This window comes from Coregonus lavaretus (genome assembly GCF_964263955.1).
Source record: "Coregonus lavaretus genome assembly, chromosome: 5".
NCBI classification, from domain to species: Eukaryota; Metazoa; Chordata; class Actinopteri; order Salmoniformes; family Salmonidae; genus Coregonus; species Coregonus lavaretus.
Genome location: NC_139992.1, coordinates 63,371,415 through 63,397,704, shown reverse-complemented (window position 1 = coordinate 63,397,704; position 26,290 = coordinate 63,371,415). Strand labels below are relative to the sequence as shown.

Here is a 26,290-nt window from a genome sequence, read left to right as displayed (position 1 = left end):
AAAAATCCATGGGGCCTCCCGAGTGGCGCAGTGGTCTAAGGCACTGCATCGCAGTGTTGCGGTGTCACTACAGCCTGGGGTTCGATCCCAGACTGTGTCACAACCGGCTGTGACCGGGAGTCCCATAGGGCGGCGCACAATTGGCAGAGCGTCGTCCGGGTTAGGGGAGGGTTTGCCCGGGCCGGCTTTATTTGGCTCATCGCACTCTAGCAACTCCTTGTGGCGGGCCGGACGCCTGCAGGCTGACTTCGGTCATCAGTTGAACGGTGTTTCCTCCGACACATTGGTGCCGCTGGTTTCCGGGTTAAGCGAGCGGGTGTTAAGAAGCGCGGTTTCGGAGGATGCATGACTCAACCTTCGCCTCTCCTGAGCCAGTTCGGGAGTTGCAGCGATGTGACAAGATCGTAATATCACGAAAAAGGGGATACCTTTTTTGTTTTAAAGACACCTCATCAATCTACACACAATAGCCCATAATGACAAAGCAAAAAACGATTTTTTGAGATGTTTGCTAATTTATAGAAAATAAAATACCTTATTTACATAAGTATTCAGACCCTTTGCTATGAGACTTGAAATTGAGCTCAGGTGCATCCTGTTTCCAATGAAACAGGGAGGTGACCAAGAAACCGATGAGATGGAGATGGGAGAACCTTCCAGAAGGACAACCATCTCTGCAGCACTCCACCAATCAGGCCTTTATGGTAGCGTGGCCAGACGGAAGCCACTCCTCAGTAAAAGGCACATGACAGCACGCTTGGAGTTTGCTAAAAGGCACCTAAAGGACTCTCAGACCATGAAAAACAAGATTCTCTGGTCTGATGAAACCAAGATTGAACTCTATGGCCTGAATGCCAAGTGTCACATCTGGAGGAAAACTGGCACCATCCCTACGGTCAAGCATGGTGGTGGCAGCATCATGCTGTGGGGATGTTATTCAGCGGCAGGGACTGGCAGACTAGTCAGGATTGAGGGAAAGATGAACAAAGCAAAGTACAGAGAGCTCCTTGATGAAAACCTGCTCCAGACCTCAGACTGGGGTGAAGGTTCACCATCCAACAGGACAACAACCCTAAGCACACAGCCAAGACAACGCATGAGTGGCTTCGGGACAAGTCTCTGAATGTGGCCCAGCCAGACCCGGGACTTGAACCCAATCAAACATCTCTGGAGAGACCTGAAAATAGCTGTGCAGCGACACTCCCCATCCAACCTGACAGAGCTTGAGAGGATCTGCAGAGAATGGGAGAAACTCCCCAAATACAGGTGTGCCAAACTTGTAGCGTCATACCCAAGAAGACTCGAGGCTGTAATCGCTGCCAAAGGTGCTTCAACAAAGTACTGAGGATAGTGTCTGAATACTTATGTAAATGTGATTTTTAACTTTGTTCAAATATTTTATGCAAAAACTTATAAAAACCTGTTTTTTCTTTGTCATTATGGGGAATTGTGTGTAGGCTGATGAGCGGGAAAAAAACAATTTAATCAATTTTAGAATATGGCTGTAACGTAACAAAATGTGGAAAAAGTCAAAGGGTCTGAATACTTTCCGATTGTACTGTATGTGATACACTGTAGAAAGGGATGAACTTTTTTTGAGATATATATTTCTGATTATCAGAACCTCTCCTTAATCAAGACAATTATATAATCAGAAGGTTCCTATAGTCCTGCAGTTTGGTCTGTGAAAAAGCAATTATTCCATAGGGACTTAATTACAACCCAATCACCAACCTAACTGATTTAGGATGGAATAGAGGTAGGAAGCAATGAAAAAGGCATGTTCTCATATACAGCTTATCAGTGTATGGACTTTTACAATTATGAGCCTACTGACTATGAGTTGATTTCAGACACTATTCCTTTCAGGTGCCATTTCACCATGGTGCTTTTCCTGACAAAAAGTGCTTTATCATCTACCAATTATAAAAAATATAATGAACCCTAAAATATGTTTAAAACATGACATCAGCCATCCCCACAGGTAACCAAAATACTTCTACATTGTTTCTCAAGTGACCGGGCATGTAGTGATAAAAACACCCAAATGAATCAGTGGAGAAGAGCAAGCTCCTTAGCACATTGTCTATAGCAAAGAATATGTAGAATATGATAAGGGTTGTTTCTCCCATAAAAGAAGGCAAAGAAAGTGAAATTTGCTTTTGAAGTTCTTAATACTTTTGAAGTCCTCCAATAACTTTAAAAACATCAAACAATTACAACTTAAATGTCACCAGACCACGATTATTTATTAGTCATACCTCTGTAGCGTGACAAAGACTGGTATCAAAGTTGATCAACCCCATAGAAAAGTGTTAAGACATACAACACATGTTTAGAAATACATAGCTGAGCCTAAGCAAACACATTCCTTAATCATTTTCCACTTCTTTATTGTGTATTAAGACTATTTCTCCCTTATATTATCAATCTATTTCTTCCTGTGTCATTTTCTATAACTGAATACTGTTGACCGTAGTACCCTGGCTTGATTCTCTATTATTTTGTTAATCACAGTGGCACTTCAGTGTCGTGGCACTAATTTCTCAACTCTGTCTGGTGTATTGGAGATGAATATAGTTTCCCATCTGTCTCCAGTGGCGATGGCCGTTCAGGGGGTCAAGCGTTTGGGGTCACGGGGGAACATGGAGACCTGGCGGACATTGTGAAGACCCAGGTAGAGCATGCAGACTCTTTCCAGCCCTGAGGGAGAGAACTCACAGTCAGCATCACAGTACACTTACAATTAGTATATTTAGAGTACCTTTACAATATTTTCATAATGAGTAAATTTACAATGAGTTTATTTACAATATATTTACATCGTATTTCATATTGAGAGGGTATGGGTTTAGAATAAGAATTTCATGTCTTACCAATGCCACCACCTCCGTGTGGGGGAGCCCCGTAACGGAAAGAGTCGATGTAGGACTTGATCTTCTCCAGATCTGTAGGAACACAAATCAGTTCAAGTCATGGTAATATTTGATACCAGCATCAACACTTTACATATCAGCACCAGCCACCAGTGTATTTGTAACATAGTAATAATATGCTTATTCTTTAGCAATCGCTTGAGAGGAAGGAAGGAAGTTTGATTTATTGAGTGACCAATATGGCAGCCTTGAATAACAAGGCAGAGTTGTCTAGTTACCAATGTTGTGGTGCATGGCCCTCTCAGTGAGCAGCTGGGCATCGTGGATCCTCTGAGCGCCAGAGAGGATCTCCTCTCCTCTCATGAACATGTCGTAGGAGTTGGAGTATTTCTGAGGAGGAACAAGTTCAATGAATGCCACAATAGTGTCATGAGCAACTTGGTGAATGTGTTGTTTGTGTGTAGTGACGTGCATACTTTGTCATTGGGGTCAGGCATGGTGTAGAATGGCCTCACTGCCAGGGGGTACTTGTCCAGCACATAGAAGTCAGTGTCATACTAACAGAAAGGAGACAGAGATGAGTTAGTCCGCTTTACAGCCATAAATGATCTGCATGTATACCTACAGGTAACTGCCAAAATAAAGGAAACTTTAGTGTCTTAATAGGGCGTTGGGAAACCACGAGCCAGAACAGCTTCAATGCACCTTAGCATATATTCTACAAATGTCTGGAACTCTATTGAAGGGATGTGATGCCATTCTTCCACAAGAAATTCCATAATTTGGTGTTTTGTTGATGGTGGTGGAAAATGCTGTCTCAGGCGCCGCTCCAGAATCTCCCATAAGTGTTCATTCGGGTTGAGATCTGGTGACTGAGACGGCCATGGTATATGGTTTACATAGTTTTCATGCTCATCAAACAATTCAGTGACCACTCGTGCCCTATGGATGTGGGCATTGCTATCCTATGGGGGCATTGCCATGGCAGCCAAAATAATGGCCTGCCCAGCATTTTTATACATGATTAACTCAGGAACCACACCTGTGTGGGAGCACCTGCTTTCAATATACTTTGTATCCCTCGTTTACTCAAGTGTTTCCATTATTGGGCAGTTACCTGTAGATACAGAGAGTAACATAACTACATTTGTTGTCACCCAAGAAGTCAATGGAATGATAACATACCTTTTCTTTCACCAGACGACCAAGCAACTTCTCATTGGGAGTGCTGTGAGAAACGTTAAACCATTTATTTTAGATCAATTAAATGATAAACAACCCCCCCCAACAAAAAATTTTTTTGTGGAAATTAAAGACATAAAAACAAACCTTTACTTTAAGGTCTTATCAATAACAGGTGTAAACGTAACACTGCTGCAAACTCTTGACCTGCCACTGACCTGAGGTCCTCCTCATCTCCCATCTCCACCCCGGCCTCCCGGAGCATGGCCACGCCCTCCCTGTACTCCAGCCTCAGAGTGGGCTCCAGGAACTTGAAGGGCTCACTGGGGTACTGCTTCCCCACCGTCTGGATCTCTGTCTGGAACCTGGCCAACACACACACACATATATAAACAAACAAGCGCGCGCACATACACATCACTGAGTCATTCAACTAACACGTGCTACCTCAGCACAGATGCAGTGCCCTTTCAGTGGTGTACTTTATATGGGGCGTCATCCATGTGTTCAGTTATAGACCTGTAATAGGCCCTCTAAAGTTTAAACCATACTCATTCACTTTGCTTGAAAATATGGGTTAGAAGTGCATCACATCTTACTTGTCTCTAAGCCCTTTGAAGATCTGGACCATGGTGTCGGTGATTGACTCGATCACTTCATGGTAGTGGTAGTTGAACGCCAACTCAATATCCAGACCTACAAACTCTGTCAGATGACGATGGGTGTTGGAGTCTTCTGCTCTGAACACTGGAATGGAGAACATCTTCAGTTAGCATCAGCAACATTGTATTTCACTAAGATGATTATATCCATCACCTCAGAGGTGACATCGGAGGCTGCGTCCCAAATAGCACCCTATTTCCTTTATAGCGCACTACTTCGACCAGGGCACATTGAGCAGATGTGAGACTGCAGTGGGGGAGAAGTCATTACTCCTCTGGTTATGTGTGGATCAGGCCAGGTGATGGCCCTGTTGAGCTACCTCACAGAGACTGGGGACATTATGCAACCAGTGAGATAAATGTTTCCTATTGATCAACATGTGCGCAATCACAACACATTCTACATATGTATGAAATAATCTGTGTAATGCGGTTATCCGCCCAGGTTTAATATTGTGAAGGTCCCTTTTCCTGAATACTGTTTGTTTGTTGACTACATAACTCGTGACTGATGTATTCAACACAATAGTTTGAATTAATTCCCATTATTGGATAGAGTGTTCATTGGGGAGTGAAAAGGGGTTAGGTGAAGGGCTTTGAGATGTCTTTTCAATATATATTTTTTGACATTTTACACTTTATTAAAATGGCTGGAAACAAGGGGGAGACCGCCAAGCAGGAACAAAGATGTAAGGGAGGACGTGGAGATTGAACCCTGGTCTCCGGTGGGGAGTAGAGTATGTGCCTGGCGGCAAGCATTACAGCTAGACCACAGGTTCTGCACTAGATATTGCCTTACCTGGTCCCACGCAGAACACCTTGTCAAAGTCAGCACATATACACATCTGCTTGTAGAGCTGGGGAGACTGGGCCAGGTAGGCACTGGTTTTGAAGTAGGACACAGTGAAGACGTTCGCGCCACCCTCACTGGCAGCTAGAGAGGAGAAAGATACATTTTAGTCAAACTATCCCAGGAGAGAAGCAATATATAATAATATTTTTTAACTAACCTATGTGATAACTCCATTTCCTAACAATGTAAGTAAGCATTTCACTGTTGTTTATGAATTTGATTAGATTTTGATTCCCATTATTGACCATTAGAGAGATTCTCCAGTAATGTTGTATACTTTTAGCTAGTAGTTCTAAACGTAGTGCTCACGAGCCAAAAGTGGTCCCCGGAAATTGCGTATTAGTTGACAGCAGATATGTGCACCACTTCATTGCTCTCTCTCGCTCTGAAAAGTTGGTTATTTTTTAGTTTTTTTTAACTTGTCCGGTCTGTGTGGAGCACTGAGCTATAATAAGAACAATGTGGGAAGACACGGAGAAAACACACGATCCAGAGGGATAGAAAGCAGTTGCTTCGCGAGGTATCTCTTCCTGAAAATACCTCATCTAAGTGATTGATAGTTGGTATGCCTTATTTACTTTTTAAGAACTTCTAAAATTGTGATTTTGTCAGACAGCATAGGCAGCAGCTCTATAGAGATGAGATGATGACTTGGATGATGACTTGGAATGAAATAATAAAGTCATCAAATAAAATAAAGTAATGTGAATAAATTGTGGTTAATAAGTGATAAGCAGTAATGGGCAGTCACTACCATTAATTGTTTATTTTACTTTTATTAATTGTTTTATTCTGTGACAGCATTCAACCAACATAATGCATAGTGCATTTCATGTCAAAAAAAAAATTGAAACCGAAATCCGTGATTATTTTTGTATAATCTAACTGTAACTGAACCGACCTCAAAAAGCACTAATAGCTCAGCACTAACATTGACACATTAGTAGGTGCCAAAGTTCTGGACCATGTCTAACTTACGTATGAGCCATATTTGACATTCACATCATAGTAGATCCTGTGATAGGTGTTGTCCTTTACAGAAGGGTGGTCACAGAGTACATTTTGTACAGTGTACTACGTGTGATGGGTGTTGGCAGAAGAAAATGCGTTTTTTTTAGAGTGGTACACACTGTTGATACACAGCTGCTTGCACCTAAAAGGCGGCAATTTTAAATGTGTCAATGCTAGGCTGGGCTTATTTCATTGGCTCCTACAGTAGAGGAAGTGAAAGCAACACGTGTTACACCACAACTCAGTACACTACACAAGGTAGTACATGTTGTGCTGTGGTGGCAAGTACAGCAGTAAACAACACGTCTTTTAAAGCTTATTTCTATGTCTACAAAATATGACACATGCTCACTCATTATGTGCTTATACTTGTGAAGTGCAGTTTAGAGTCAGCTCATCAATAAGAGCATGAATGACCAGACAGAGTCGAGCCTGCACTGCTTCATAAGATAACTGGTAGACAGAATCCTACTGTGAGTTATCTCAGGGTTATGTGAACTCGAAGCCCTATCAGCAGTATAGAGGAATAAATGGCCTTTTGAGCTTGAATTTCTACACTGCTCACACTCTACTCCCCATCCTCAACTCCCCAAACCCATCTGAACATGAAAGAGCATGTATCCTTGAGGCAGTTTGCACTTTGCAGCCAAAATAGTGGAAAAGTACCTCGTCTTCCTACTACCTGTACTTAATACAAGTCAAGTAGTAATCTAAAGGCCAATATTATTCACCTTGAAAATGTTAATTGACAAATCACCTCCAGTCTGTGACACAGGGGCACATTGGTGGTACCTGATATGATTTTGGGGGTCTGGATCTCCACAAAGCCCTTGTTGGTCAGGGTGTCTCTAAAGAGCTGGCAAACTCCAGACTGCAGGCGGAAGATGGCCTGGCTGGTTGTTGTCTACCAGAGGAGAAACAAGCAGAAACAACAAGAGTCAACAGATGTATTACACAATGCCAAAGAAGAGTCAATAACACTGCTTGCTTCACATCTTGCCTTATACAGTCTCGACACCTTTCATTTCATTAAAGGGAGTAGAGATATTAAGGCTAGGCCTATTTCCAAATGGAACACTCAAGTGTACTTTTTGCTGTTGATGCAAGTTAAAGAGGAGGGTGCAATTCACACTAATGTAAGCCTTTAAAAATAAACATGAGATATAAAGCTCTGTCGTCTTTTCAAAATAATATTGGCAAATAAGTTCATCTGAAATTCTCTATTCACATATAAAATCAGCTTTGAGCAATCTGGTTGTATACAGAGGTCAACTTAGTTGCATAGACAATAACCTAGTCATCAAAACAACTCGTGATGAGGCATGTCAATGAGCTGGGTATTACACAGAACATCTGAGAAAGAGCAGAGGAACAGTTAAAAAACCCCAACCCTATGATCGTTGGGCTACAAACAGCATTGTCAATAGGTGTGTTCTTTCTTAGTTCTCAGTTGATCAGATGACTAATTTCTTAATATGACTGGTGTTATTAGTAAGGATTTTTTCAACCAGTTCTATCTGGTTTCATGTATCTACATAAAGCCAGGGTTAGGCACTTTGATGAATACAAAAAGCTCTGAGCCTTTTGATTGAACATTAAAGGCTCACATTTCTATCTTCTAGACTTTCCCAAAGTCCTGAATGGGAGTGACTATCCCATTGTCAGACAATGAATCTGCAGACAATGACTCTGGTCCAGTCAGACTTTAGTTCAGGGCCCTGTTAGAAATGGTCAACTGATATATTAGTCCATGAAACTGACCCCCCCCTGCCTCATGGATTATATGTATAGTTGACAGAGGTTGGAAAGTAACTACTGCTCTGATGAATAAGAACACTTCTGAAGAACACTAGATAAAACACTAGACAAATAGCCAACTAGCCAACCAACTGCTATGATAGCCTGAATAGGATCTGACATATCAAAATTATTTACATAACTCTAAAGGAGTTCCTGTGCAAAACACTTCTCTATACTGTGAGGAGATTGGTGGACTGTTATGTTCTCATAGATCACTTCTCTTTCGACGCCCTCACACCAGGGTGGAGGGTATAAAAGAGAGTGAGAGCAAAATAGCTCAGTATGTCACTCTCATTGACATTCAAGCTCTCAAAACAAAAGTGTCTAACGGCCATGGCTTGTGTTTTTGGTCACATGCCACCACCACCACTCAGATTGTGCCTAACTGATATTGTCTTTCATTAGAGTGCATCAATATATTTTCAGCAAAATGTCTAGCTATTAGGTCTATTTCTCAAAGGGAGTTTAAAAAAATTAAGTGAAATAATCTTTTCATTTTCACAACAACTTGGAAAACCGAGCCTGGTGTGTTCATTACTTTTGACACTTTATTGTTGACTGGGGTTAGGGGTCTGTGTGAAAACCTGTTTATGGGTTTACTGTTCATCTAAGTGTGAGCTCAAAGAGACATTGTGTAGAAACAGGTGTTGTGACAAAGCCAGGCTGAGGCGAGCGCTAGAGCTGTTTTCCTGCTGCTGCCACATCAGTGTGGGCACCTCAGAACAGAGCACAACAATGAGACCTCTAGCAACCCTTTCCTTTCCCCTCTGAATCCCTGCACAGTTCTATACTGCACTCTACAAGCAGGCTAACTCTGTCACAAATGGCATCTCATCATTACAATATTTTTTATACAAATGTAGTGTCTTCAAACCCAATAAACGAATTATATTTATTTTTTGTGTAATTCATTTCTCATCTAAGGTAACACTGGCTTAAGTGTAATAGTGTACAACTTACCCTCAGATCAATGACTCGGTTGTCCAGTCTTGTGTCCTGGTTGACCGTCGCTCTTCCATCCTGAGTAGAGACACACAACAATAGTTTCACCACATTACAAAACATTTAAGTATTTAACACATCTGAAGAACATCGGAACAAGCGATTACATTTGTGTGAAAACTGTACCTACAGTACGATATTCAAATGTATAAAATTTTCTATATTTGATCCCCTGCTGATTTTGTACGTTTGCCCACTGACAAAGACATGATCAGTCTATAATTTTAATGGTACAGTGAGGGAAAAAAGTATTTGATCCCCTGCTGATTTTGTACGTTTGCCCACTGACAAAGAAATGATCAGTCTATAATTTTAATGGTAGGTTTATTTGAAAAGTGAGAGACAGATTAACAACAAAAAAATCCAGAAAAACGCATGTAAAATTTTTTATAAATTGATTTGCATTTTAATGCAAACTCCAGACTGCACACAGACAAAGTGTGTACACATGCTGCTTCAGAGCCAGTACTATTCTTCCTTCAGACAAGCATGTGTCAAAACTTTGTTGATTTGCACATCTCTCGTTCACATTAGCTTGTAAATGTCCAAACTTACCAAAAATATATGTGTAACTTTATGAGCTGGATTGCCTGTCTTTGCATTTAGTTTATTTTCGTTTGCACTCGTTAGAATATTAAGCTAGCAGCCTCCATGGAATTTCGTTATTACTTGTGCTAATTTTGTTAGCATTCTGGTAATAGACGCCCAATGGGCTTTTGTTGCGTTTTTGGCGCCCCCTTATGTACTAAGCCGGTAATACCCTAAATCCCGGGATGCGAGAAGGACGGTATGACGATATGAAAATCTGGATACCGCCCAATCCTACTAAACACCTTCTTCGCCCGTTTCAAGGAAAACAGCACAAAGCCGCCGACGTGGGCCCCCGCCTCTCTCGAGGACTGTGTGCTCCCGATCTCCGTAGCCGACGTGAATAAGACATTTAACCCTTGCAAGGCTGCCGGCCCAGACGGCATCCCAAGCCATGGTCTCAGAGCATGCGCAGACCGGGTTGGCTGGAGTGTTTACGGACATATTCAATCTCTCAATATCCCAGTCTGGTGTCCCCAATTGCTTCAAGATGTCCACCATCGTCCCTGTACCCAAGAAACAGAAGGTAACTGAACTAAATGACTTTTGCCCTGTAGCACTCACTTCTGTAATCAAGAAGTGCTTTGAGAGGCTAGTTAGGGACCATATCACCTCCATCTTACCCGACACCCTAGACCCACTACAATTTGCATACCACCCCAACAGATACACGGACGACACAATCACCATTGAACTGCATTGAATACGACCAATTCCAATCATATAAAAGAGTAAAAGAGCTCATTAGCTCCTAAATACTAGAACACGATGCCCATGGTTGTCAGGCTTCCTGGAACTCACGTGGGGTTAAAACCACCTGTGAACAAGCTTCACACATCCTGCTCATATTGAGTCAGAGACACGAAGACAGACAGGGAGACACAGAGACAGCCCAGCCCTCCCCAACGGCAGGTGCTGTAACGGACAGACAGAGAGACAGACAGACAGGCAGGCAGGCAGGCAGGCCCAGCCCAGAGTCTCCTCCCCAACGGCAGGCGCTGTAACTTACTGACGGACAGACGACACCTGGGCCGCAACTTCAGCTGTGTTTGGCTTATTGCATAAACACTGACACCCTTCAGCTGTCTCTGAACTGAACCATACTAGAGAGAGATGACCCTTTAGACAGACACCGACCGAGAACATGGCAGTATAGAACCAACACTCCTCCAAAACAACAGCGACAGGCCTTGAGTGTGGGAACCAAGTCATGTATTTTTCATCCAGTGCCTGTGTTGAACTGCATTAGAATAGAGGATAATCTCTGAACGCAATGATTTTGACCTTTGATCAGCTACAAAGAGCTGCCTGCGGGAGGCCCAGGAGCCCTGGCCCTCATCCTCACCTCATCCCCCTCTCCTTCCGGCCTCACACAATCTTCCAGCTGCAGGGGCAGGCGAGGCTCAGCCTGGCTGATCACAAAAATCTGAGAAAGGAAAAAAAGGTGATCTTGTTTTTTTTAGAAGGGAGATGTTGGTTTTAATACATTTACAGTTAGAGTACCTCTAAATTCACAGTACTTTCCAAGTTGAACTGCTGAGTGGAAAGGAAAGTACCACAATTCCAAAATCAGAAAGCAAAGAAAGTCTCATACAGTTCTCTTTTAACCAGTAGTTTCTCTGATTCATAATGAGAGTGAATGGCTGTCCCTTCATCCCAGTCAGTCTGTTGGTCTGTGGTGTGGTCAGACAGAGAATCAGACAGCCCTACCTTCTCAATGTGCAGCTCCACATCCTGCTGAGAGCAGCTCTCGATCTTCTGCTCCACCTTCCTCACCATTGCCTCCACGTCCACGATGCTCTCCTTGTTGATGCTGCAGACAGGGGGGACGGGGGCGGGGATAGGCACAGCGCTTAGCAGTCTACACAGATCAATTGAAGTCAAACAAGTGGGAGGCTAGCTGAGAACTGAAAGTTTACATTCAAAACCCTGATTGAAGTTCACACAGTCACAGAAGTGTGAGCTGAGATTTGTTGAGCAGTTGGTAACCTTGGATATAAACAAACAAAATCTAAAAACACCCGACACCCTAGACCCTACTATTCCTGAGGTAAAATGTCACAGGATCATGTTGTTTGGATGGTTTCAATATGACAATTTCCTATTTTCTTTTGATTTAATCAGCCGATTGTGACAACGTGTAGAAAACAAACATGTGACACAGATATGAACTACAGTAAAACACCAGTGGCCACACATCAATAAGACCGAGGTTAAACAACCATCTGAAAGACATGTTGAGAGAACACCAGAGCAGGCCACCGCTGTCCTTTCCCACTGTCCTTGATCCAACAGAGCCTTGTAGAAATATGATGAACTGTCAATACCAATTGTCCCATAGCATGGGGCCAGATGGAACAAGCCCAGTGTAATCCTTCACCTCTTCTCATTAAAACGCAGTAATGAGAGACAGGACAGTGGTGAATGGTGAGCCCAGTCAGTCCTCTGCAGCTGCCTCAGTCACAGATATCCACTACAGGATCAGCTAGACAAATAAAGCCCACATTAATAACCTCCTCACTCAAACACCCGGCCAGCATGCCTGGGGACAATAAACACTGCCCATCAATTAATATGAGTAAGTCATACAAGTAAGGGTTTTGATTGACCGGACTAGCGTCCTGTCCATAGGCTGTACTTGTACATCAAGCTGCCTCACACTACAGAAAAAGGAGATCCTATGGACCGCTCTGGCTCAGACAAGGCTACTTACTATAATCTTAGCTAACAACTGACTATGTATTATAAAGATATGTGAAACCTTTCAATGCATTGTTTAACACGTTCTAGTAAGAGAAAGTAAAACGAGACACTTAGAGGAAATTGTTGACGGGGACGTAGAGGATACCTTACCCCTAATTTAACTCTGTATGGGGAAGTTGAAATACTATATGTGACAGGTGTTGCACGCTCTTCCCTATATGTCACCACTGGCCTGGATCAACCTTGATGATTATGAAAGGACTCCTGTAATGAAAAGCTTACTAAGCTTCCATAGAATTCAAAGAACATAGAACATTAAGAGGCTTGATTTTATCAACTTGTTAGGGCCTATAGTTTTTCAGGTCAAATTATGTTGGGCAGAGTGCAATATGCATTGTGTGGATTGTTAAGATTGGGGCCAGGATGTTTAGACCTCTGCGGATTTAGTGCAGAAGCTGCGGGCCTCAACCCTGACTATACATTTGTCTTGAGTGTGCTTTGATAGAAGCTGGTTTATGACTGATGCTTAGTCATGGATTAATGGGTAGTGTCCCAAATGGCACCCTATTCCCTATATAGTGCACTACTTTTGACCAGAGCAGTCAAAAGTAGTACATTATGTAGGGAATAGGGTGCTATTTGGGAAGGAGCCATCCATGGGGTAAGTGGTTGCGTGCAATAAGTGCAATACAATCAACTGCCACATCAAACCACATGACATTACACAAGCAAAGGAAAAAGGAACCAAATCATTTTGGAGCAATCGGGCCACATGATTTCTACGAAACACACGATCCGATAGACAAGATCAAGCCAGAGCATTATTGTCCTTAAAGTAGTAAAAACCAGGGTCATATTCACTAGGATCCAAGCGGAAGCAAATGGGCCAAAACAGGTGCCTACCTGAATTTGTCCAATAAGAAACGCTTATTTTTGCTCTCGGTTGCAAAGCGTTTTGCTACGGCGTGCACTAATGAATACGAGCCAGCTCTGAAGCAACCTTCAGATTGTATCATCACACGCAAGAGGTTGAGAGGAAACAGAGCGTTCAAACCACTCTGACACAACTTACAAGGTCGGTCAGAGGTTCCCGTCAATGAGGTTGACCAGTGTGACTTTGGCCTTGGCCTAAATAACTTGTGTGGCCTTTATTTGGGGTCAGTTTCCTTCCGTACTAGTCTACGTCTGACATAGTCCAAGTTCAGCAGGAAACCAACAAGTGGCTGAGACCTGGTAAGAGTTTTTCTGGGGTCTGGCAAATGTGACATTAAGTGGAAATACGCATGGAAGGTGTGTCACAATCGCTAAATGTAAACAACTGGAGACACCGTCATTTTTGGAGACATGTTATTGGCAAAGCAGCCCTATTGTAGCTAGAATAAGCGTGTAAGAGCGATTGTTAACTGTTAATAATTTTAGCTGGCTAAATGTGGGTCTAAACAATTCACTTATTTACCGTTAATTCGCCACCACAAATCACTTTGCTAGCCATTGCAGAGTTGACTCTGACCCCAGAATGACTAATGATGCTCAGGCTCTTAAGTACCTCTTCAACTTTGATGTACTGTATATATTGTATCTACTCTGTTATCTGGGCAGGAACGGCTCCATTAAACACTTCTATACTGTATCCCATCTGAAAGTGGACACTTTTGTCAGGAGCTGAAAAATTTACGATTCTTTCAGAATGTGTGAAAATAAATCGGGAGCCCATTAGGATCCAGCTTTTCCCACCATTGTTTGTCGGGGGCCACCAGGGGCCTCCCGGGGCCTCCAGGAAATGCAGTCTTGTACTCACTTGGCGGCAAACTTCACCATCTGCTTGCTGGCACGCTCCCCCACGGCAACTAGGGCCTGCACGTTAAACTGCTGCTGACGCAGGACCAAGAAGCACTGCTTCCCTAAAATGACCACAACAACACAATATACATCAGCAGGCTACCTCTAATTGGGTCTAGCAACTCCTAATGCACTTGTCAAAACAGGAGCCATGGTTCTATACAATGCCATGTCACTCTCTCAGGCCAACATGGCAGAGGTCCTACCTGCTTTAGATACCACCTCTCGCCCATAAAAAAACATTTTCAACGCATTTCCAGGTAACTGTCAGAGAGCAGTGAACGGACGACCATTTGAAGAATGGTGTATGGAGGGAGATTGAGAGCCAATTCCCAACCACACACCTTGAGACTGTGTAAATCAAGTTTGTCAATTATCATACCAACATCAGAGACCACCCAAGTGCTTTGATGTGTGTGTGTGTGGGGGGGGGATCACAAAAAAAAACAGTCACTTCATCCCTGTGTAAATCAGGATGTTATTCTGCTTTCAAGGACATCCTTCACTGTAGAGCTGAATGAATGAACGAAGGGGGAGAAAAATGGCTCTTGACATGGACGTTTTCCTGTAAGGAAGCCACCGCAAGATCATAATATGATGGTTTATTGATTAGCATATTGTTAGCACAGATGTGTACGTGCTCAATGTTTCGAATCATTCTGGATGGGATCCGACTAAGGCAAGGCTCAATGAGCTCATTGTATTAAAGCCTCAAATGGAAAATAACTCAATTTAATCCAAGTTAAATAACTGAGCTTTGGTTTGAGTTTTCAAACTTTTCAAAAAAGGAACTGGCATGTGCCTGTGTAATACCCACAGAGGAATTTATACTGAACAAAAATATAAACGTAACATGTAAAGTGTTGATCCCAAGTTTCATGAGCTGAAATAAAAGATCCCAGAAATGTACAATTGCATTTTATCGATGGCAATTTGAATGCACAAAGATACTGTGACGAGATCCTGAGGCCCATTGTCGTGCCATTCATCTGCCGCCATCACCTCATGTTTCAGCATAATAATGCATGGCCCCATGTCAACAGCCTGATCAACTCTATGCGAAGGAGATGTGTTGCGCAGCATGAGGTTAATGGTGGTCACACCAGATACTGACTGGTTTTCTGATCCACACCCCCTACCTTTTTTAAAAAGGTATCTGTGACCAATAGATGCATATCTGTATTCCCAGTCATGTGAAAACCATAGATTAGGGCCTAATGAATTTATTTCAATTGACTGATTTCCTTATATGAACTCTAACTCTTTGAAATTGTTGCATGTTGTGTTTATGTTTTTGTTCAGTGTATAATAGAAAAAACGTTGCACTCTGCAACCCCCATCCCCTATGTCCCTCATCACCCGGGCTGCAAATAAGGTGAAAAACTCAATTCTGGTGCCATGCAGTTATTTTACAAGATTTAGTACATTTCTAGTAGCTGTTGACCTTATTTGCCAACCTGAGGATAGTTGACTGAAAAATGTTGCTCTTCTCTGGATAGTGACCAGGGCATAAAATGAACATCCGCCAAATACGGGTAGATTTTGATATTTGAATGTCTATTTCACCAGCCACGTTGCCGGGTGGTCAACTTGCAGGGCTCTACAGTGTGGGCATTACATTCAAGAATAAAAATGGTCAAAAGGCAAGTATGAGCACGTGCAAGTTAGGGTTAGAAAAAAGCTGCAGTAGCTGTTTTCAAAGTATTTCTGCTGTTTTGTTTCATAGCTGCTAATCGCACAAAGAAATAGGAATCCTATATCCCACCTCGCAAAGTAACACTGCCTGGCAGGGAAGCTGTGCGCACTGAGTGAAGTGCTGATAGATTCATTTTTTATTTACTTGAAAGTCTACAAAGAGAAACTTTGTCCTCATGATCTTGGCTATTTACATTTAATTCATTTAGCAGACGCTCTTATCCAGAGTGACTTACAGGAGCAATTAGGGTTAAGGTGCCTTGCTCAAGGGCACATCGACAGATTTTTCACCTAGTCAGCTCGGGGATTCGAACGAGCGACCTATCGGTTACTTTCCCATCGCATTGAAAATGTACATTGTTTGTTGACAAGCTTGGTTGTTTTTCAACATTAGTTTGAGTCTGCTGCTTCAACTGATAGCAAAGAGACGCCCTACTCAGAACTCAAATCTCATACACACGACGACTGGAGTGGCCCAGTTACCACGGTAACCTCACACCCTTAAAGGTAACAAAAACGGAAATGAAATTGAGCAATATACCACATTACATCTTACTAATACATTTCTTGTTTTAGAAACATTACAAAGCATGGTCATCTGTTTTTTGTGTTTTTTGATGTAATTATGGGGAATAAATATTTTTGCTGATAAAAGATCTGAGTGGCTGGTAGATTTTTCCATCTACCTGCCACAGTGGCTGGTGGACCAAAAAGTACATTTTAGGCCCTGACAGTGACTATTTGGCCCAAGGACAGTTGGTAATATTTTTGGTAAACCCCAAGGTTCAGTTACGGAGCCATTTATATTAGAAGCCTGGCTGTGGCCTGAGGACTAAAGTGTGTTATGGAGCTGGACAAAGATGGAGAATCTCACCTTTAGCTCTGCTAGTGTGAATCCTGGCACGCACCCAGATCAGCTGGTCAGCCTTCTCAGGTGTCAGCTCCTGGACACGCACCAACACCCTGTCTGGCTCACAGGGAGGAAAAGCGCGCTTTTCAATACAACTTAAAATACCATATACCCCCCTCCCCACACACACACATAGACACTCATATTACAAGGAGAACAGAAACACTGCGTAGATGACGGCCCATTCTCTGTGCCTTAAGACAAATGGACTCTGCTTTGCCCTGTGTCACTCTGAGGCATGCTTAACGTTATTATGATCAGCTAGTTGAGACAGAGAGCGCCTCATTCGTCCCGGCGGCTGTGAGCCTCCCATTTGGCTGAACCTGATTCCACCCACATGAAAGGCAGGCTGGCTGGCTGTCTCTATCGTTCCTCATCCCTGTGGACAGGCATACAAGTGAGAAGCCAACTTTGTTCTCTGCCATTGGAGCTGAAAGAGCAGGCAGACAGGTGGACGACCCAGTCTCTTTCACGTTTATCTGGGAGCAATGGCACGCTATTAGTCACCACAATCATCTTTGATATCTAGGCCATCTCTACTACTTACTGCCGCCATGTCCCTGAGTGACTCAGATATAATCACGTTGTCTGTATTACTTAACAAGTAGTAGTAAACATGGTTGTTGAAATGGAGATATCCTCTGTAAATAATATGTTTGTGTGGAAGAACAAAGAAGAGGAGGTAGTTGCCGACTGTACTGACCCAGTTTCTGCTGGGACTGGACCATCGGAGGGACACCGTACCGATCCTTGGCAAAGTCCTGCACAAATAAGAAATAATCTGCTAAGCATTTAAATACAATAGCTTTATAGGAAACATCATTAGAGGTGCATAAAATGTAATATTCCTTTAACATTCCACCATATAGAAAAGGTGTAAATAATCATAAATAAATAAATAATAAATCTGAAAACATGGAAGAATTGATCCTCCAGGATATTTACATCTTCATCTGTGCTTTGTGAGTCAGCAGCCTGAAAACAAGAGGCAAAACAGTTAGTTACTGCAACGGGACATCCTGATAAATCCTGATAAAGGGCCTTGTATTGGAAACAGCTAGTGGACTGATATTATGATAAATATAACTGATAAACAATGGAACCCCCCTCCCTCGCCCGATTGTGCCCTCGGCACGTCAACAGCTGTGAGGGGCAGAGAGGCAGATAAAACCCACTGACCAGCTTGGCCTGCTTCTCAGCCTTCTTCGCCGCTTTCTCCGCTTCCTTCTGCTGTTTCTTCAGGCCTTTCTTCGACTGGGCCTGGTCCGCCTCCTCCGCGGCTCTGCAACAGGAAGTCCAGAACAACGCAAAACATATAAGTCAACTTCCTAGGTCTATTTCTCCAGCTTCCTGTAGGACGTTTTTGACCGGTTAATTCCAGCCATCACCACCTCTGGCTTGCAGTCCCATTGACAGGCTTTTAAGTTTGTCTACCTTTAATCCTATTGTTTTCACATGCTTTCAAACACAGCAGTTAGCATGTGAACTCTAGGATCGAGTGGAGAAAAGGTGTTTACACTGTCACACAGTGAGATTAGATGGATAAACACAAAGCAGGTATGAGCTGGGGAGTAGAACAATGCTTTTACTATTCCTTTCTAATCCCCTCACAGTAGAAAAGCCCTCAAAATGAATAGTAAATACTGATAATCTTGTTATGATAGCATTCATCTTGATAACTAGTGGTGCCTTTATTTGCAAACAATGTGTTATGCTGACAATTCTATAAATCAAGGGGAGCTGAATAGAATAGAATCCAGTCTACTGTGAAGACAAAATAAGGATGTGGACATTAATAGCTAACGACATAGCCTGGACAGAGACATGGCTCATCAACCTAACAATAAACACAGCTATTAGGGAACAAATAGCTCGCTTCAAATTCTAGGTCAATAGGATTAATAAGGACTACAAGGGTGTCTAGCCTAAATTATGACTACAGTCAGCTCCAATGAGTGGTAGGCCTATTGGCTGCATTTACACATGCAGCTGATTTTTTGCCCAATGATTGGCAAAAGAGCTGATCTGATTGGTCAAAGACCAATTAGTGGAAGAATATCAGAATTGCTCTGCCTGTGTAAACGCAGCCTCGGTCTGCAGACTCCAGACTGAGATCAAAGATTGCATGAAAGAAAAATTACTTAAACTTTGCACTTCCTCAATAATATTACTAACCAGTTAGGTGTCGCAGGACAGGAGGTATTTTTCTAATCCACAACCTGTGATAGTCATTGTCCTAAGACAGTAAATGGTCTACAGGAAATAATACTGATCAAGGGAGAACAGTGATATAAATAGAAATATAAACAACAATCACAACAGCAACAGATGACGTTGTGCACGACTTCAAAAGAAGGACCTGAAGCACCTGCCAGTGTTTTTACACCATTTTCCGTTGCACTTGTTTCCTTTTGCAAAGGAAATCATAATAGCTTTGTCACTTTAAAATGTATGCCATGAAAAACCATTGATTGCAATGTTTAACAAACCATACACCTATATGCAGAAGTCTACTGTTAACAATTGCCACTGAACATTTTACTAAAACGCATTTACTTGAGGAACGGTGCAGATGCAAAGTTTGGTAACAGAATGACAGTCACATCTCTCCTTTTTTTATGCGACCACGTTTTCTAAAAACTTTAATATATTCTCCAAATTCAGATTCAAAGATGTCTGCAGAAATAATGGGGTGTCAGCTAAGAAATGACACCTTGAGATAGAAAAAATATATTGGTTATTGAACTACAGTAAGTGAAGTGGATCAACACCAGGTAACAGAATGACGGTAAGAGAATGACGTCATGGGTCCTTGATCTGTACTATACAGAAATGCATAATTATTCATGTCATTCTCTTCATGAATAGGTACATAAAAGGCAGAAAAATGTAATATGCATGTTTGGATTTTATTCTACATACTGGCTATTATTCTAATAAGCTCCGCCCCCAAACAAGACCAAATTTGGTTGGTCCAGACCGGACAAAATCTGTACCAATCATAAACGTCTATGTTTCACAAGTTTGGACATCACAGTACAGCACAGTAGAGTACAGTACAGCACAGTAGAGTAGAGTTCAGTACAGTACATTACAAAAGAGTACAGTAGAGTTTAGTATAGTAAAGAAAAGTAGAATAGTGTATAGTTCAGTACAGCACAGTAGAGTACAGTACATTCCAGTAAAGTAAAGTATAGTTCAGTACAGTACAGTCCAGTAGAGTATATTAGGGCTTGGAATTGCCAGGGACCTCACGATATTATCGCAATACTTAGGTGCTGATATGATATGTATTGCGATTCAATACTGCGATTTGATGTTCCAAACATATTGCTCACTATACTCACGGTGTATACAAAACACTAAGAACACCTGCTCTTTCCATTACATAAACTGACCAGGTGAATCCAGGTGAAAGCTATGATCCCTTATTGATGTCACTTGTTAAATTCACTTCAAAACAGTGTAGATGAAGTGGAGGATACAGGTAACAGAAGGATTTTTAAGCCTTGAGACATGGATTGTGTATGTGTGCCATTCAGAGGGTGAATGGGCAAGACAAAAGTTTTAAGTGCTTTTGAACGGGGTATGGTAGTATGTGCCAGGCGCACCGGTTTGTGTCAAGAACTGCAACGCTGCTGGGTTTTTCAAGTTCAACAGTTTCCTGAGTGTATCAAGAATGGTCCACAACCCAAAGGACATCCAGCCAACTTGACACAACTGTGGGCAGCATTGGAGTCAAAATGGGCCAGCATCCCTGTGGAACGCTTTTGACACCTTGTAAATTCCATCCCCCGACAAATTGAGGCTGTTCTGAGGGCAAAAGGGGGGTTGCAACTCAATATTAGGAAGGTGTTCCTAATGTTTGGTATGCCCAGTGTATGTCTGCTGCAGAGAGACAAGAGAGAGCATGAGAAAACAAGTTTTAATCAGTCAAGGAAAAAAAGTGCTGGAAACATGTTGGCTCACAAGTGTAAAATATGATGGAGAACAAGCTATAGGATGAAAAACACCAGAGTTTTGACGCAGGTACAGCCGACTAGCACTAGCTAACGCTATGTACAGTAGCAAAAAATAATAATAATACGTAATTGTATCGATTTTTCCCCCCATCACCAGAGTATATTACATTATACTGTACTGAACTCTACTGTAATTAACTATACTCTACTTTTCTTTACTGTGCTCTACTGTACTAATCTGTGCTCTACTGCAACTGTGGTTTGTAACTACTAGGATTTCCCATTGTGGCCAATTCAATTGTAGTCATTCTGTTACAGATTTTTCATTCACTACCGATTTGGTAACAGAGTGATGGGTTTTAATCATTTGATATTTCCACACTATAATGCCCTTTTTGTGTAAGGGCTGTTTGAAAAAAATGCCTGGAATTTCAGCCTGTTCAGGTGGGATGGAAATTTTGGCCCACATTATGATGTCACAATGTGATCTGCTTATAATAGACCAACAACTGTTCCTATGGGTAAGGGGGTGGGTTCTAGACCATCCTATCAACCAATCAGGGCTGTGTATGTAAATATCTTTACATTTGTTTCCTAACGCCCACACGATCAGACTGAGCATTTCAAGAGAAAAAGGAGGCTCAGGGTATTAAAAAATAACAAATATATTTTTGAGTTATTTTCATTAAATAAACACACATTGATTTATTAGATATAGAGTGAGGATTTAAAAATAGACTGCATGGGGGCTTTAATAATTCACCAACAAAAATGGTATCAGTAAAAACACTAAATAATTGGCAGGTCTACCTGTACTTGTTACTTCTGTGAACTTTCCTAATCCTCCCTCCTCATGGGGGAGAGAAAGTGTCTTCTCATTCTGTTGGTAACAGGATGACAAGACACTAGGCAATATTTCCTAAACTTACAAATGGAAATAACGTCTGCAAAAATATACATAAATGTTGATATTAGTTGGCAGGGGCCTTTACTTCAACATTACTGTGTTTTGATGTATTTTCTAATACCTTAAGACTTATTCTAGTAGATGTTTTTTAAGACCCCTTTTCCATCTGTGTGACCAGAAATGAAAGCTTTTGCTTTATTCATCATTTTCAGGATGGACTCTTAGCTTTCATTTAATACCAAAATGGATATGCTCCTATAAACTTCACATTGGTGCTCATGGGTCCTTTTACATGGAAATGACCATTTACCAAACTCAAAATTCCTGATATTGATTAATCCTTATATCCTGTAATACTATCATAGCAACCCCTGGGAACCATATGAGTACGTCAATAGACAATATAGCCAGGATGAGTGAGGGCAATTAAGCACATTCACACCTAGTGGGGGAAAAAAGTATTTAGTCAGCCACCAATTGTGCAAGTTCTCCCACTTAAAAAGATGAGAGAGGCCTGTAATTTTCATCATAGGTACACGTCAACTATGACAGACAAATTGAGAAAAAATAATCCAGAAAATCACATTGTAGGATTTTTTATGAATGTATTTGCAAATTATGGTGGAAAATAAGTATTTGGTCACCTACAAACAAGCAAGATTTCTGGCTCTCACAGACCTGTAACTTCTTCTTTAAGAGGCTCCTCTGTCCTCCACTCGTTACCTGTATTAATGGCACCTGTTTGAACTTGTTATCAGTATAAAAGACACCTGTCCACAACCTCAAACAGTCACACTCCAAACTCCACTATGGCCAAGACCAAAGAGCTGTCAAAGGACACCAGAAACAAAATTGTAGACCTGCACCAGGCTGGGAAGACTGAATCTGCAATAGGTAAGCAGCTTGGTTTGAAGAAATCAACTGTGGGAGCAATTATTAGGAAATGGAAGACATACAAGACCACTGATAATCTCCCTCGATCTGGGGCTCCACGCAAGATCTCACCCCGTGGGGTCAAAATGATCACAAGAACGGTGAGCAAAAATCCCAGAACCACACGGGGGGACCTAGTGAATGACCTGCAGAGAGCTGGGACCAAAGTAACAAAGCCTACCATCAGTAACACACTACGCCGCCAGAGACTCAAATCCTGCAGTGCCAGACGTGTCCCCCTGCTTAAGCCAGTACATGTCCAGGCCCGTCTGAAGTTTGCTACAGTGCATTTGGATGATCCAGAAGAGGATTGGGAGAATGTCATATGGTCAGATGAAACCAAAATAGAACTTTTTGGTAAAAACTCAACTCGTCGTGTTTGGAGGACAAAGAATGCTGAGTTGCATCCAAAGAACACCATACCTACTGTGAAGCATGGGGGTGGAAACATCATGCTTTGGGGCTGTTTTTCTGCAAAGGGACCAGGACGACTGATCCGTGTAAAGGAAAGAATGAATGGGGCCATGTATCGTGAGATTTTGAGTGAAAACCTCCATCAGCAAGGGCATTGAAGATGAAACGTGGCTGGGTCTTTCAGCATGACAATGATCCCAAACACACCGCCCGGGCAACGAAGGAGTGGCTTCGTAAGAAGCATTTCAAGGTCCTGGAGTGGCCTAGCCAGTCTCCAGATCTCAACCCCATAGAAAATCTTTGGAGGGAGTTGAAAGTCTGTGTTGCCCAGCGACAGCCCCAAAACATCACTGCTCTAGAGGAGATCTGCGTGGAGGAATGGGCCAAAATACCAGCAACAGTGTGTGAAAACCTTGTGAAGACTTACAGAAAACGTTTGACCTGTGTCATTGCCAACAAAGGGTATATAACAAAGTATTGAGAAACTTTTGTTATTGACCAAATACTTATTTTCCACCATAATTTGCAAATAAATTCATAAAAAATCCTACAATGTGATTTTCTGGAGAAAAAAAAATCTCATTTTGTCTGTCATAGTTGACGTGTACCTATGATGAAAATTACAGGCCTCTCTCATCTTTTTAAGTGGGAGAACTTGCACAATTGGTGGCTGACTAAATACTTTTTTCCCCCACTGTATCTACATATCCAGTGGCATTAACACACAATGAGGAGAGGAGGAAATTGGTGGTAGGACCCCTGGTCAGGCTATAGTTAATGGCATCTAACTTTACATTTTTTACATTTTTAGTCATTTAGCAGACGCTCTTATCCAGAGCGACGTACAGTTAGTGAGTGCATACATTTTCATACTGGCCCCCCGTGGGAAACGAACCCACAACCCTGGCGTTGCAAGCTCCATGTTCTACCAACTGAGCTACACGGGGCCCCGTGTAGACATATTCCTCCAAATGGAAGACTCAGGGAGTCAGTGTAACTACTTTAACATGTGCCATCATGCATAGACTAATTGATTACTATTCATTAATAGAAAACAAAGAATTGAATAAGTTAAAGTAAAACATGTCATGAACTGATTGATTAGGCACCATACTCATTCCTAATTTTCATAATGAATAGGCCTAGGCTACTTTATGACTTTCACTCATTATTACAGTGTTTCCACTTTTTGGGGACTACTGCTGCCCCCAGGACACCTTCCCTCTGTTGTCAATTCACTTCTGGATTAACCTACACCTGCTGTGGGCATGGTCATTACATTGACACTGCCAATTGTAGTTGTTTAATTTACAGTAGATGCAAATATATATATATATAGAGAGAGAGAGAGAGAGAGAGAGAGAGAGAGAGAGAGAGAGAGAGAGAGAGAGAGAGAGAGAGAGAGAGAGAGAGAGAGAGAGAGAGAGAGAGAGAGAGAGAGAGAGAGAGAGAATCATTGATGTTGCAAATATATGCTATATAATGTCCACAACTAACTGTCAAACAGGGACACAGCCTCGTCAGGTTTATTTCTGTCCCAAAACAAATTGTAATGCTCCCTCTACCCCTGCCTAGACCCGTTATAAGGAAAACACCCCTCTTCATGACAAAGTTGTGCTCATTGTCCTGTGGGGAAACTGCCACTGGTCAAGCAACCAGTGGAATTTGTATGGATGGACAGGTTATGACAAGTCACCTTTTGTAGAGCCATTACAGCAAACAATAAATGTCACCAAGGGCCTTTTGTTTGGTGGGAAAGAAAGTAGGCCAGTGTGTAATTTGAAGAAATACGTTGATAACATGAAGCAATACAAATACAGCTGGCTACCTCTATCACAGATTGTGTTTCATATGATATAGCTAGTAACGCTTTAATGACATGATTTCATTTGTGTTAAGCATGGCGCATGATGGCACGGTCAGAAGACATTGGCATGCATGCATGGTTAGCTTGCTAATGCTAGCTAGCTCCTACTAACAAGTTAGTTAGCTGCTAACGTTAGCTAGCTGTCAAACCTTAGTTTATCTTACCCTTGGACTGCGTCTTTAGTCATGACACTTATCATTCTTTTGGGAAGTTAACGTGGCTAGATATCAAACGTTTCTTGACTATTATTCCCTGATAGAGTCAACCCATCAGCTGTTCACAGAGCATGCTTGGGTGGTAGTAGAAGGACCTGCGTCCCTGTTCTTCTTCTTCTTCAGTGGGGTTTATCGGCGGTTGGCATCCAACGTTATGGTGCATTACCGCCACCTACTGTACTGGAGTGTGGGCCAGCGACAGGGAGAAACTAAATCCTACCCGACAGGCCCGCTCTTACAAAAAGATGACAAAATATTTGAGACTATATCCAATGACGTTGTACTCAATATACTCTTTAAACTAATTTCCTGTATCCCCTTCTCCCTTATACTAGATCTCATCTTCTCTCTTTCCCTCTGATACTACCCACACTGTAGCAATACATGCTCCACGGTCTCTGTTTCCTGAAAATAATCACACTTTCCTGTTGGATGCTTTCCTATCACATTTAATGTCTTATTCAACTGGCTGTGTCCCACCCTTAATCTTGTAAAAATAGCCTCCTCTCTTCTGTCCCTTCCTGCCGTCCTCCCCTCCCCGACTTTCCTCTGTACTTGAAAGAAATGCCTTCCCTTATTATCTCTATTCCACTGCTCCTGCCATCTCTGCACCATCACTGTATATATCAGTCTTTTTGCCTGTGCCTTGCTCATTGAAAGTTCAACATCAACATCCCCACTACTAAGTGCTTGTTTAGCCAGTTCATCTACTGCCTCGTTCCCCTCCACCCCCACATGGGCTTGGACCCAAGTAAATCTTATCTGTATAGCCATCTGTTTAATCCTGCCATGGGTTTGTAGCTCCTCATAAAGCAGGTCTTGTCTGCTACGTGAGCTAAAAGACTGGAGACTCATTAACACTGCACATGAA

General features: G+C 42.1%; 1 protein-coding gene across 1 annotated transcript; it reads right to left on the bottom strand.

Annotated features, from left to right (window-relative positions):
• Positions 1-2,223: 2,223 nt before the first annotated feature.
• On the bottom strand, positions 2,224-25,544 carry LOC311129973 (aspartate--tRNA ligase, cytoplasmic-like). The gene is made up of 18 exons (XM_084162544.1): positions 25,369-25,544; positions 18,301-18,403; positions 18,067-18,096; positions 17,825-17,882; positions 17,086-17,178; positions 14,476-14,578; positions 11,685-11,787; positions 11,320-11,400; positions 9,345-9,404; positions 7,377-7,488; positions 5,520-5,654; positions 4,658-4,805; positions 4,277-4,423; positions 4,062-4,104; positions 3,353-3,433; positions 3,155-3,266; positions 2,877-2,948; positions 2,224-2,703 (listed from the first exon to the last, which is right to left on the bottom strand). Exons 1-18 carry the CDS (start codon positions 25,401-25,403, stop codon positions 2,612-2,614), a joined length of 1,608 nt encoding a protein of 535 aa, XP_084018670.1. The 5' UTR covers positions 25,404-25,544; the 3' UTR covers positions 2,224-2,611.
• Positions 25,545-26,290: the final 746 nt, after the last annotated feature.

Bases quoted from the DNA above. Each gene is read 5' to 3' on its own strand.
- LOC311129973 (XM_084162544.1), bottom strand. From the start codon at position 25,403: ATGATAAGTGTCATGACTAAAGACGCAGTCCAAGG. The intron at 18,404-25,368 runs GTAAGATAAACT...TTCCTGTTGCAG, and splicing joins ACTAAAGACGCAGTCCAAGG to AGCCGCGGAGGAGGCGGACC. The intron at 11,401-11,684 runs GTAGGGCTGTCT...TTCCTTTCTCAG, and splicing joins TGGAGCTGCACATTGAGAAG to ATTTTTGTGATCAGCCAGGC.